Below are 13,073 nucleotides of genomic sequence, written 5' to 3' on the forward strand. Positions count from 1 at the left end.
TGGGCTGGTCATCAGCTTCACAGGGTCTAAGGACAGCTGCTAAGTCAGTTCCTGACCCATGCAGGACAGAAGTACAGGGTTGTAGGGTGAGGCTGTAGGGGCGGCCTCACTGTGGCCTCGCAGTGCCCAAGCTCGGGAGACCTGGTTCCTTATCCCATTCTACAGATCACTCTGAGGTCAGGACTGCGAAGGACACTACTGTGTCAGAGACGAGCAGGTCGGTTCAGGGAGGAGGGCACAGGGCGTGGAGTGGGCGCGGGCAGTGGTTACTTGGAGAGGAAAGAAGAGGTCTGCTTGGGTGGCCAGGGAATGAAAAGGCTTCCAGAGGGGCCCTGGGAAAGAATGAGGGGTCTACAAGGCACAGCGCGGATGGCAGGGAGGAGCCCGGAGCCCCAAACCCTAGACCTGAGCATGAGGCCCCACGGGGGAGCCTCGCGCGTCGCAGGTCACCGCGGTTCCGCCAGCGAGCAGGATTACGAGCTGAGGCCCGGGGCTCGGCTGTCTGGAGCCCGCACCGCCCCTCAACCCGGAATCAGCGCAAAGGCGAGGCCGGCGGACACTACGCTCAGGCGGGCGCGCTCCCGGCGCCGTGCGCGAGCCCGAGAGAGAGCGGGCGCCACTAGCCTCCCCGGGCCGGGTCGTCCCGCCTTGCCCCGCCCCGGCCCCGCCCCGACCCCGCCCCCGTCGGCCGCGCCCACGTGACCGGCCCGGTGCAAACAAGCCAGTCAGCTGACTCGGCCTGGCTGCGCCGTCATCCCGGCTATAAGCGCGCAACCTCGGTGCTCAGCTCCCACCGCGCTGCCGTCGCCGCCACCGCCGCTATGCAGCCCCCCAGCCTCCTCTTGCTGGTCCTTGGCCTGCTGGCCGCGCCCGCCGACGCGCTTATCAGGTGAGGGCCCCGGTGCCAGGTGGGGCTCCACGCAGAGGGACCTGCTCCCGCGGTGCCCCGCGCGCGCTAGGGTGCACTTGTGTCGCCAGCGCCGCTCCCGCAGAGCCCACTCGTTCGCTTGCGGGGCACAGGAACTCTGGACTTGGCGGAGTGTACCCTCGTCAGCCCCCCCGCCCTCATGCTGCTAGGGCCGGCCATGAGGGGTAGGGGGAGGCGCGAGGATGGAGGCCATGAGGGGTCCCGGGGTGGGGAGGGTGGAGTGCTGATTCAGAACTGGAGACTTGGGATGTCCGGTGCCCAGGGCCCTACTGGGAAGTGGGAGACCTAGGTATAGGCCCTGGAGCCTCCTTAAGCTGTTCAGACCTGACATTTTCCCTTTGAAGACCCCTTTGTCAGCTGTGAACTGGGGTGTGGCTTTTAAACTTTTGCTGCAGGGGTTCTCAGCACAGGTCTGAGTGGGAGGCCCTTGGAGTCCTACAAGACCTGCAGGACCTGAGAGAGGAGTTTAGTCCATGGAACAGGTGTAAGGCAGCAGCCAGCTTGCCCATCCTGGAACTGGGGCCCAGCTGCTGTGAGGACCACACCCTCCTCAGGCCTATGACCTGACCCCAGTACCAGCTGAGGACACCCACGGTTGGGGCCTGGACCTGGACTGGGCCCAGTGGTGCCAGCCAGGCAGAGGCCTGGGCTGAGATCTGCTCCTTAGACGCCGCCTCCTGCTTGCAGCCTGCTCTCCCAGGAGGGAGAGGCACAATAGGCAACCCCCTTCTACACCTGCCCCCACCCTTGCTCTGCAGCCTTCCTGGGAGACCAAGGCTCCCCTGCGGGCCTCAGGCGGGTGAGGTAATAGGGCTGCAGGGGCCAGGGCGAGTAGAACTGAGCCTCCCCATAGTCTCTGGTCAATGGCCCCGGGGGTGGGTAGCCCCAGACAGAGCCATTGTTAGGGAGCAGCTGCAGGCCTGAGCCTGCCCTGACCTTGCTAGCCTGGCCCACCTACCTCCCCTCTCAGACAAGGGCAGAGAGATGGGGCAGCTGACCCAAAGCTTCTCTTACCTGATCCCAGGTCCTGTAGGAGGGTGGTACCTGTTTCCAGAAGCCCTGATGGGGGATATTGCTTCCCCTAGGCCAGAACACGGGGTGTTTCCAGCCCCCAACTCTTAGGCAAGAATCTCATCTTGGAACACACCCTTGGCATTGCAGGCACACCTGTGACCTTGGGCTCTCCTGGGGCAGGGACAAAGTTTCATCCCAGTGATTAAAAGCTCAAATGAGCTCGCCTTGGAACTGATTCAGGCACAGCCTGAGGGTGGCCAGTTACTCCAGGGGTCCCCTGCTGCTCAGTCCCTCGTAACAGGATCCACCAAGAGGTCCTTAGCTGAGCTGGCCTGGCCATAGGCTAGGGGATGCCCCAGTGGGGTTGCAGAGGAGCCCCTTTTGAGGAAGCAGAAGCCCCCACGAGCACAGGTGCAGTCCCTGGGCTCCCAGGGTCTGTCACACGAGAAGAGAGAGCCATCCGAAGAGAGAGCAATCCGCAGCAGCGAAGTGTGGGGCCACAGCGTTAGCAGCAGCTGGGTGGCAGAAAAGGTGGCAGGCCTCTGGTTGGCATCAAAGGCCTGTTTGCTGGCCAGGAGGAGGTCTCGGAGAGCTTAGGAAGATAGAGGTCCAGGTAGAGAGTAGCAAGATGCCTGGGAGCTCTAGCCAGGGGTGGCAGGTTCAACTGACAACTCAGTGCCTCAGTGGCCCACTGGCCGCTCTCTGGAAAAAGAACAGTGCAGGTATAGAGGGAACTCATGGGACCAGTGGGACTTTCAGAGCCTTTGGAGTGGCCAGGCATGGCACACTGACCTCCATTCTGAAGATGGGGACGGAGGGTGGGTGACTGAGGCTTCCTCGGCCTTTAGCCTGAGCAGCCTGGGGTGGTAATGGGTTGTCATTCACTGATTTGAGAGAAGCTGGGCCAGGGGGTTTCAAGGGGTCTGGGCCCTGTCAGGGGTGTTCCAGTGGATTTGCAGTGCAAGAGACTGTCGGGGCATCTGGCGGCTCACAGACAGGTGGCCTCAGCTGGCACACAGGAGCACTGCCCTTGCCCTGTCCTGACCTGCCCCACCCCTGTGTTGACAGAATTCCTCTGTATAAGTTCAAGTCCATCCGCCGGACCATGTCAGAGGCGGCAGGCCCCGTGGAAGAACTGATCGCCAAGGGCCCTCCCTCCAAGTACTTGATGCCTACTGAGACCAAGGGACCAGTCCCTGAGATGCTCAGGAACTACATGGATGTGAGTGCGGGCTCAGGGACCCTCCCTGGAGCAGAGCTGGCTCGCAGAGAGCTGTGCCCAGGCACATGCAGTAGTCCCCATATTACACAGCTCCGTGTGGCCCCCAGTGCCCCTGTCACCACAGGGTCCTGTTCTGGCCTGAGGGTGCACAGGGGTGGCCTTGGCATCTTGGTGACATCTAGCCAGAACTGCTCTGGCTCAGCATCAAAGCCAAGCCTGCCGGAGAGGCTGCAGGTGGAAGTCCCTGGAAGGCCTGAAGCTTGGGCTTTCTGGGCCCACCTGCCCAGGAGCCTCCGTCCTACTGGTAGGCCTGGGGTGACCCTATGCCCAGCTCCTGCTTCTCACCATCTTCCCCTTGGATAGCAGCCCCTATTGTGGCCACTGCTCCTGGAGAAAGAACGTTCTAGAAGCCTCACAGCTAGCTGAGTCTTGGTCAGGATTGTCTCAGCCTTATGGGGACAGATTCTGGGCCAGGGCCTGGCTTCTCCACAGCTGCCTGGGACCATTTCTGTCCCCCCAGCCCTTCAGACTCAAGCCCCTCACTGCCATCCAGCCGGGCCCATATTGGTGGGAAGGGCCCATGCCCTCTGTCCCACTTGGCTTGAGCCCTGGTCGGGGCAGGAAGCTCAAGACTCACAGACATGTGACTTTGCTAGGGGAAGGGGGGACCGTCTGCCCGGGCCCAACTAGCTGGTTCCAGATTCCCCACACACACGGCGCACACAGAGATTTGCTGAGTCACCTCCTGACCCCTACCAACGTGGACACTTTTGCTCGGTCATGAGTTAGCAGCTGCTGCTCCCTGGCACCAAGTAGTCAGAGACACACTGGGCAGGACCAGAGCCAGAAATTCAGTGTCCAGTGCTGGCCCAGGCTCCTACCCTGGGAAGGTGTTCTGAGGAGGCAAGACCCAGATGACCTCAAACTCCAGGACCTCTATATCGTCTGCCCTCTAAGAGAGCCAAGGGTGACTTCTACAAGGCTAAGAGGGACATGTGACCCCTGGCGCCTGGTATCTCCTTCCAGGGCAGTTAAATCAGGGCCGCTGGACTGTGGGTGCCCTCAAGGCTTCCCTCCTCCCCTCAGCCAGCCAGACCCCAGAGTCAGGTCCTGACATGGCCTAAGCTGGGGAGGTGGTCACTCCTCTTTGTAGGCCCTGGGCCCCTGAATAGCAGAAGATCTTCCAAGCAGCCCTGTGCCATGCCCAGGGCTCAGGTTGAGGGCCTGGTCTGTCCCCACGCTGAGTTTTCTTTTTTTTTTTTTGAGACAGAGTCTTATTTTGTTGCCCTTGGTAGAGTGCTATGGTGTCATAGCTCACAGCAACCTCAAATTCTTGGGCTCAAGCAATTCTCTTGCCTTAGCCTTCCAAATAGCTGGGACTACAGGCACCCACCACAACGCCCAGCTATTTTTAGAGACCAGGTCTCGTTCTTGCTCAGGCTGGTCTTGAACCAGTGAGCTCAGGCAGTCCACCTGCCTCAGCCTCCCAGAGTGCTAGGATTATAGGCATGAGCCACCACACCTGGCCACTCCCCAAACTATCTTGACCACTGCCCTCACCTTTCTCATGGTATAGTCCTTCACCAGCCTTCCCATGTAGCAGACAGGCTAGATGGCTGGACCAAGGAACCTAGAGCCCTAGTACCCATGGGTCTGAAATCTCAGGGCTGGGGGCCTGGCCTTGGTGCCCCTGCCAGAGCCTGATTTCTTGGGGCGGAGGGGGACTCTCAAAATCAGGCTTGGCAGATGGAAGGGGCTGCTCCTCACTCCAGCTTAGGCATTTGAGGCCTGGCTCTGGGGATAGCCAGCAGCCTTCTCAGGCCCAGTGGGGAAGTGGGCACCCCCACCACAGCCCTGAGTGCTCACCCTGCACCCTCCCAGGCCCAGTATTATGGGGAGATTGGCATTGGAACCCCGCCTCAGTGCTTCACGGTCGTCTTTGACACTGGCTCCGCCAACCTGTGGGTCCCTTCGTCTAAGTGCAAAATGCTGGACATCGCCTGCTGTGAGTCCTGCTTGCTGTCCACTGTCCCAGCCCCTGTTCCTCCAAGATGCCACCTGCTTGGGGCTGGGTCTCACTCAGGGTCCTCAGGCAGGGAGTGGGAGGTCCTGGTGCCCCCCCCACCCCGCACAATAACCTGCTCCTTCACTTTGCGTGTCCACACTGCCTCCCTCCAGGGTGCTGGGTCTCTCCTGGGTCTGGCCTTCCTCAAGTGTCACTGGAGAACACTACCAGGAAGGGAGGGGCATGGCTGGGGCTTGTGTGTGGCCCTGCCTCATGTCATGCACTACTCCTGCCTCTTGGCCACAGAAGGCAGGGCAGCCCTCCACCCTGCCCCAGGACACCTGCTTCTGGGTGAACCTGTTTGCCTTTCTTTTGCCAGGGCTAGGGACCCTAGAGGCCAAGAAAGGAGCATGCTGTGGGCTAGACCGCCCACAGGGGAGAGGGCAGGGCCAGATGTTATGGCCCCCTGCAGTCCTTAGACACTCCCCCCCACTCCCCGTGTACAGTGGCCTTCTTTCATAGCCAGATCCACCCTGGGAGTCAGCTTAGGACACGGCCACTGGGGCAGTATGGTCCGGGCCACACACTGGGCTGCAGGCTGACCACCTTGCTTTGGCAGGGCTCCACAACAGGTACCACAGCGACAGGTCTACCACCTATGTGAAGAATGGCACTGCCTTCGACATCCACTATGGCTCAGGCAGCCTGTCCGGGTACCTGAGCCAGGATACTGTGTTGGTGAGTCCCTCTGGGGCCTCCGTATGGTCCCTGGCCTGACGCCAGCTCTTGGGAAGAGCTGTGGAGTTTGGGTGGCCAGTGGCAGTCAGCTGAGTGGGGAGGCTGGGGGATGGGAAGACTCAAGTGGGGGTTACAGGCTAGGGTTTGACCAGGGCCCCCACACCCACCCCCGTGAATAGAAGTGGGCAGGGCCTCAGCACAGAGCAGGCACAGTAGCTCCAGCCCCAGCCCTGGTGAGTGACAGAGGCTTTCTCCCAATTCCGGGTGAGAGCTACGGAAGAATTGGGATCTCTGTTGGGCAGGGTAGATTCGAGGTGCCAACAACATTCAGGGCAGGGGTCCCTGCAGACGACCCAAAGGGTTGGATCCTCAGGAGGGGTGAGGGACAAGTGCCAGGAGCCCACTGGCTGGAAGGCACCTGCAGAGGCCCCAAGGGAGCTGAGCAGGTTGGCTGTCCAAAGGGCCCTGAGGAGAGGGCAAGCCAGCCCTTGACACCCTGCTGCACCTCTGAGAGTCTTTGTCAGTGGGGCAGTGCAGCCCCCAGCCTTGAGCCTGCTTCTCACAGCCTCTGCGGGGATGGGCTCAGGGGTCTGCCAGTCTGGCCCATGCCTAGAGGGGCAGGTAGACTCCAGAGACTCTGCTATGGCACCTTGCGCCTGTGTGGCCTGAATGTGGACAGCTTCCACACCCCATCCTGCCAGATGGACAGGGCTCCTTGGGGTCTGTCTCTGCTCTGCAGAGCCCGCACAGGATGTTGCCCCATTGCCCCTGCTGGGGTATCAGCCTCAGCACTGCAGCCGTTGCTCCCCACATCCTGCTGGGCTGGAGGAGGAGCAACACAGTCAGGAGCTGGGCTGCTGGGGTGGGGTCTGCCAGTTTCTATCTCTCAGGCCCCAGGCCCTTGTTTCTGTGGCCGAGGGCAGGAGTAAGGCCCGCCTGGCAGGGGGGGCAGGCAAGCGGTCACAGTGCAGCTCTGTGCTCCCTCCTGGTCCCATGTTTTAGAAAACAAGGTCCAAACAGCTCCTCTGAAGGCTGCCACCATGGCCCACCACTGCCCACCTACCGGCAGGTGCCCTGGTGTGGTGTCCCAGCCCTTTCTTCCATGCCCTCTCTTTGCCTGTCCTGGAAGATGAGGGGTTTTGCAGCCTTGGCTGCCACGGTGAGGGCTGGTGTCAGGCTCGGCTGGTACCTGTGGCCAGCTGACACCTGCCCCTACCCACAGATGCCCTGCAAATCAGTTTCAGTCAATGTCAAAGTGGAAAAACAGGTCTTTGGGGAGGCCACCAAGCAGCCAGGGATCACCTTCATCGCCGCCAAGTTTGACGGCATCCTGGGCATGGCCTACCCCCGCATCTCTGTTGATAATGTGCTGCCCTTTTTTGACAACCTGATGGAGCAGAAGCTAGTGGAAAAGAACATCTTCTCTTTCTACCTGAATAGGTGAGCCCCACCTCATCTGCCCATCCCCTCCCCCCACCTCATCTCCCCATTGCCATTCCCTCTGCCTCCATGCCCTCCTCCCCCACCTTCTGTCCCCCAGCATTGTCTCCTTGTCGTCCATTCCTCCTCCTGTCTCTCTGCCTCATCTCCTTGTCCCCCCAACCTTCCTGGCATGGCCTGGCTGGTTGAGGGGCTGGGGTACTCAGGTGACTATCCTCCAGGCATGTGGCCACAACTCTTGACCTCTGACCTTGGGCCATCCCGAGAGCGTGGGGATGGCACACCGTATTACAGATGCAGAGAGGTTATGTCTTGCCTAGGTCTCCCAGTGGGGAGGGGCCAGTGAGAGGCACATGCGGCCCTGGCCCTAGGTGCTAGTGGCCTAGAGGGTGCAGGCCATGAGCTCTGATCTGACAGGCACTCTGGAGGGGGAGTATATCTACGGACTGGGAGCTGCCTGGGAGAACTGTGGGCTTTTGTCACCCCACAGGCCCACCCTGTTAGCAGCATAGGAAACCGTGGTCAGGTGACCTCAGAAAAGGGAGCTCTGGCCTTGGTTTCTTCTCAGGCGGGTGCTGTGGGGGTGGTTTAGGGCACCATGCTGCCTGAGCTCGGCCACTGGGCATGTGTGGATTTCACCAGGTGACTTGTTGCCCTGTGCTACTTCTCGTCCCTACACACTCTCTCCCAGAGCTGATGGTAGGATGGTCTCTTAACGCACCCACCCTGCACTTTATCCCAACCCTACCCCCGTACTGGACTATTTTTCTCCATCCCCTGCTCGGGCAGTGAATGCTCCTTAGTGTTATGCTAGAGGCCAGCACACAGGTGAACTGGCCAGGCCACTCCTCTGGAGCCCTTGGTGAGGTGAGAGGGTCTCTTTTCTCTGGGCAGGACAAGAGACCCCAGGGATTGGCCAGGTGAGGTCTCAGGCAGGAGTGAGAGGCTGAGGGCTCAAGGATTAGATCTGGCAGAGTGGGACGTGGGAGAGGAGTGCCCACTCCTAGGGCTGCAGAGGGGCTGGCAGGGGCTGGCCGAGGAGTGCGGAGGCCCTGGCTGTTGGTGGGAGGATATGGTTAGAGGACAGGCCTGGCAGGACTTGCATATTAAAGCTTATAGTTACTCAGCCTCAGCCTCAACATCCCGACCAGTAAGTCAGAGAAAGCGTGGTGTCCCATATTTTTGCCCAGAGCACCCTGGCTGGTGTTCGTGGTGGTTGGTCAGGGGGAGATGGAGAGAGAAACTGAGATCTGAAGAAGAGCCAGCCAGATTCAGGAGGGTGGGGCACAGAGAGCTCCCGGGAGCAGCATGTGCAAAGGACCTGGGGCAGGAACCAGCCAGCTCAGCTCCACGGGGTCACACTGTTCTTGCTTCCTAGAATTCTTCCTTGGTTCTTCTTCTAGACAGGTACCCCCCTAGGTTCCTGGCACCCACTTCCCCACCTGCTTTTCAGCCATGACCCTGCTAACTGTGACTGAGCAGAACTTGAGAATGTGAAGCTTGAGCAAGATCTTTTCTGCCTGGACTAGGTCCATGCTGAGCAGCCCACTCAGGGTGTGGGATCAGAGCTCCTCCCTGAGAAGAAGGAAGTCTCATCCCTCTCCTCCCTTCTGGGTCTTTCCATTCCTGCAGGTCCAGGAAGTTTTCCCTGGTTGCTCCACCACCCCCTTACTTCTGACCTCCTGGCCTGCCTGGCTCTCTCACACTTGGGGGACAGGGAGGTAGCTGACTCCTTCCCTTTCCTCCCAGAGACCCAAATGCACAGCCCGGGGGTGAGCTGATGCTGGGGGGCGTGGACTCCAAGTACTACACGGGCTCCCTGTCCTACCTGAACGTCACCCGCAAGGCTTACTGGGAGGTCCATATGGAGCAGTGAGTAGAGGGCACAGTTGCTCCTCAGCTGTCCAGCAGGGGTGGCATTCGGGGATGCAGTGGGAGTTGGGCAGGGTCAAGAGATGGGATCGTGTTGGACCTTATGCCTCTGTGGCCCCCATCCCCCCTCACCATGTGGGTCACCTGCTCACTCTCTGTCTCTTGAGTCTGTGCCTCTCCATCCCCTTGCCTTAGGCCACCTGTGAACAGCCCTGGGTAGGGCATCATCCTGCCCTTAGTCCGGGTTCAGGGACTCATGCCCTCCCTGACCCCCAGGGTGGAGGTGGCCAGCGGACTGACTCTATGCAAGGGGGGCTGTGAGGCCATCGTGGACACTGGCACCTCTCTCATGGTGGGACCCGTGGATGAGGTGCGTGAGCTGCAGAAAGCCATTGGGGCCATACCGCTGATCCAGGGTGAGGTGAGTGCCAGGGGCCAGCAGGGCAGGAGGCGGGTGCTCTGAGACTGGCATCCTCACACACATCTGTTACCTCCAGTACATGATTCCCTGTGAGAAGGTGTCCAGCCTGCCCTCGGTCACCCTGAAGCTAGCAGGCAAAGACTACACGCTGTCCGGGGAGGACTACACACTCAAGGTGGGCAGGGCTCATTGGCATGGGGACTGTGGCCTGGATTCCCAGGGTGGGCGGTGGTGTGGGGCTGACAGGACTGATGGTGACCCCCCATGGCTATCCCAGGTGTCCCAAGGTGGGAAGACCATATGCCTGAGTGGCTTCATGGGCATGGACATCCCCAAGCCCGTTGGGCCACTCTGGATCATTGGTGACGTCTTCATTGGCTGCTTCTACACCGTGTTCGACCGAGAGAAGGATAGAGTGGGCTTTGCTAAGGCCGCCAGGCTCTAGCTCCCTGGCCTGCCCACCTGTCCACTGGCAGAAAAAGGAGCAAGTCCAGTGACAGGAGGTGGCGGTCCCAGCCCTCCCTGCCCATCCCCACACACAACTCGCACACTCACCTGCCCATTGCCCCAGGCTCTGGGAGCCTACGTCCCAAGTGGGGCTCATCGTTTTAGTTTGGTTTCGCTCCCTGGATTCAGAACCGTCTGTCTAGTGGAGAGTGGAGGGGTACTCCATGAGCTTGTGCCCCGCAAGCCCATCCAGTGGAGAATCTTCTCCCTTAGCCCAGCCAGTGCCCACCCCATCCCAAGTTGTCCTCACAAAGTCCACGTGGATCCTCCTCAGAAATAAGGTCTGCCTGAGGACCCCCACCCAGCTGGCCCCAGAGCTGGGCTCTGTGGACCAAAGCGTCCGTTTATACTGGGCCTGTTGAGGAAGGGGCTGGCTGAGGCCTGGGGGTGAGCAGGAAGGCTCTGGAAGGGAGCGGGACGGAAGTCAGCCTTCTGGTGCCTGCCGGTCATCCTGGGGCTGACCGCATTCATGTTGGGGTATGGCTCTGGGGCTGACTGGTGGTCTCTGTAACTGGCCTCTGCTGCAGGTGGCCGAGAGCCAGCTTTGACAGGGAAATACAGCTGTGTAAGCCTCTCCCTGTGCTGCGTGCTTTGTGCTGGGTAGTGAAGGTGTTCTAAATTGGGCTGGTGTGGCATGGGCGTGTTAGAGGGCTGACTCAGGGCCAGGCTGGGGGACAAGGGTCTGGGGTGCCCTGGGCCTGGCTTTCAGACACAACACCCCTGCCCTTCTCTGTACTTGGGACCCTGGAGCTGTAGCTAGCTGTCCAGCCTGGTCCACTGGCAGGGCCTGGGTTGTTCTGAGGTGTAAAGCAGTGACTAGCAGGATGGACCCAAACAGAGGCTGTGGTGGGGAGTGCAGCACAGGCTTGCCAGCATCAACACCTGGGTCAGGACACAGTTTGCATGTGGGCCAGCAGGTGCCTGCCATGCTCTTCCAGAGAGCATTTCTGCCCTTGGAGGAGACAGCAGCAGTCCCAGCACAACCTGATTGCCCTCCCCACCTCATCTCAGGCCTAAAAAGAGCTGGGCATAGGGTCGATGCTATGTTCAGCTGGCTTCCCTTCTGGGCCGCCCTGCCAGGCCCTGGAAGCAGCCTCGTGCTGTGGGCAGAGCCAGAGGCGGGGCAAGCCTGCCTGGGGTCACTGGGTGCAGGAAACTCCTCAGGCCACAGCTGGCTGATTGCTGGGTGTCTTTCACTGGGGGAACATGCCCAGATGTAGCAGCAACAGCTGCTAGTGGGGTTGCAGGAGTTTGGGAGCTCTTGGAGGTCAGGACATGGTTCCCTTTGGGATCAGTAGCTCTGAAGTATTTCTTGGAGCCCCCCTATCCCGATCCTAGAAGGTACAGGACATTGGAGAAATGGATCATCATCCTGGATCATCCAGGATCCTCATCCTGGTGTCTTCTCTGTGAGAGAGTGGCTGTCATTGGTCTCCCGCTCCTAAGGGCTCCAGGGATTGCACCCCTGAGCTGAACCCTATCAGACACCTCTGAGGAACATTCACCCAGGATTACAAGGAGTTTGTAAACTAGGACCTAGATCACATGCTTCTGAAATTGGAGCAAGGCCAGACAGGGTTTCTGGGGAGGTGTCAAATCCTTTGTTCCCAGGGAGGCACAAAGGAGGCCAGCAAGGGCAGTCTCCACTGCTGCACCTGCCCAGGCCTAGGGCTGAGGTGGCTGCCTCAGGGTTGTCCCAAGGAGGGTTCCCTCCAGCCTGTTAGGATTCTCAGGACCCTGGAGTCTGACTCCAGGTTCAAATCCAGCTGCCTTGGCTTTCTGGTTGTGCCCAGAGTCCCTGCTCTAGACTGGCAGTAACAGGATGCCCCTGACAGAGGATTCTGCAACTGACCAGCACCTTTGGTGAGCCCTGTGACTTGAATACAACACTGGCTCCTGTTGGCTGGCTCAGCCCTGGTTGGGACTTGAAGCCCTCTACCCCTGCGCCCCCTCAGTGGGTGTTTCCTGGCCCATACCCCTGTTTGGAGTGACACCCCTCCCAGGCCCAGCTCTCAGAAGTCCAGCCCCTTCCATCACCCACTCAGAGTGGAGGCCGTGGGGTCCTGGCTGGGAGCAGGTCACCTTGCCCAGTGACCTGAGCAGGCCCTGAGCACCCCTCCTTCTGGCTGCCTGGGGACCAACTCTCTGGACCTGTGTGCTGACCAGGTCTCCTTCCCTGCCCCCAAACCCTCCTGCTCAGCTCAGGGGAAAGGGTGTTGGAGGGCATGAGGCCACACACCACCTGGGGAGCACTGAGGATGCCAATTCTGGCTCCCTTTGCTAGGACCTTGGGGAGGGCAGGCAGTGGCCCTGGCTGCAGGAGAACTGAGCCCAGATCCTTAGCAGGCCTCACCTGCCCACAGGGCCTGGGGGCACTTGGACTGGACTTAAGCTGCACAGAGGGCATGGCCACAGTGTCACGGGGAGGAGGGGTCCTTGCACTTTCTCTCACCCCAAGCCCAGGGAGAGTTTTGTCAACACTGCTAAGATCGACCTTGCACTGACTGGCTGTACTGGAGCTGGGGCTCCTCCAGGGCATAAGGGCGCATAATAGGGCTCCAGGTCCCAGGAGGGAAGAGGGTTCACAGAGAAGCAGGATCTCAGGTGTGAGTGACTGCTCTGAGTCAGGCACCAGTCCTGAAAAGGACCACCTTGGGGTGACAGAGGGGCAGAGGAGAAGGGGGGTTCTCAGGGTGGGGAGTCGGAACACAGGCAGAGGAGAAGGGGGGTTCTCGGGGTGGGAGGTCGGAACACAGGCAGAGGAGAAGGAGGGTTCTCAGGGTGGGGGATCGGAACACACAGGAGAAGGGGGGTTCTCAGGGTGGGAGGTCGGAACACAGGCAGAGGAGAAGGGGGGTTCTCAGGGTGGGAGGTCGGAACACAGGCAGAGGAGAAGGGGGTTCTAAGGGTGGGGGATCGGAACACA

At 60.3% G+C, this 13,073-nt stretch overlaps 1 protein-coding gene across 1 annotated transcript; it reads left to right on the forward strand.

Annotated features, from left to right (window-relative positions):
• The first annotated feature begins 737 nt into the window (after positions 1 to 737).
• Positions 738 to 10,723, forward strand: CTSD (cathepsin D). Its single transcript, XM_003798377.3, has 9 exons — positions 738 to 889; positions 3,011 to 3,164; positions 5,046 to 5,169; positions 5,789 to 5,907; positions 7,130 to 7,347; positions 9,097 to 9,219; positions 9,496 to 9,640; positions 9,717 to 9,815; positions 9,918 to 10,723. The coding sequence occupies exons 1-9, from the start codon at positions 822 to 824 to the stop codon at positions 10,083 to 10,085; spliced, it is 1,218 nt and encodes a 405-aa protein (XP_003798425.1). The 5' UTR covers positions 738 to 821; the 3' UTR covers positions 10,086 to 10,723.
• The last annotated feature ends 2,350 nt before the right edge of the window (positions 10,724 to 13,073 follow it).

The sequence above is a fragment of the Otolemur garnettii genome, unplaced genomic scaffold (genome assembly GCF_000181295.1).
Source record: "Otolemur garnettii isolate 467f Iridium unplaced genomic scaffold, OtoGar3 scaffold00134, whole genome shotgun sequence".
In the NCBI taxonomy this organism is placed as follows: Eukaryota; Metazoa; Chordata; class Mammalia; order Primates; family Galagidae; genus Otolemur; species Otolemur garnettii.

Coding starts and splice junctions, on each gene's coding strand:
- CTSD (XM_003798377.3), top strand. CDS start 822: ATGCAGCCCCCCAGCCTCCTCTTGCTGGTCCTTGGCCTGCTGGCCGCG. Junction 890..3,010: donor CCCGCCGACGCGCTTATCAG/GTGAGGGCCCCG, acceptor CTGTGTTGACAG/AATTCCTCTGTATAAGTTCA. Junction 5,170..5,788: donor AATGCTGGACATCGCCTGCT/GTGAGTCCTGCT, acceptor TTGCTTTGGCAG/GGCTCCACAACAGGTACCAC.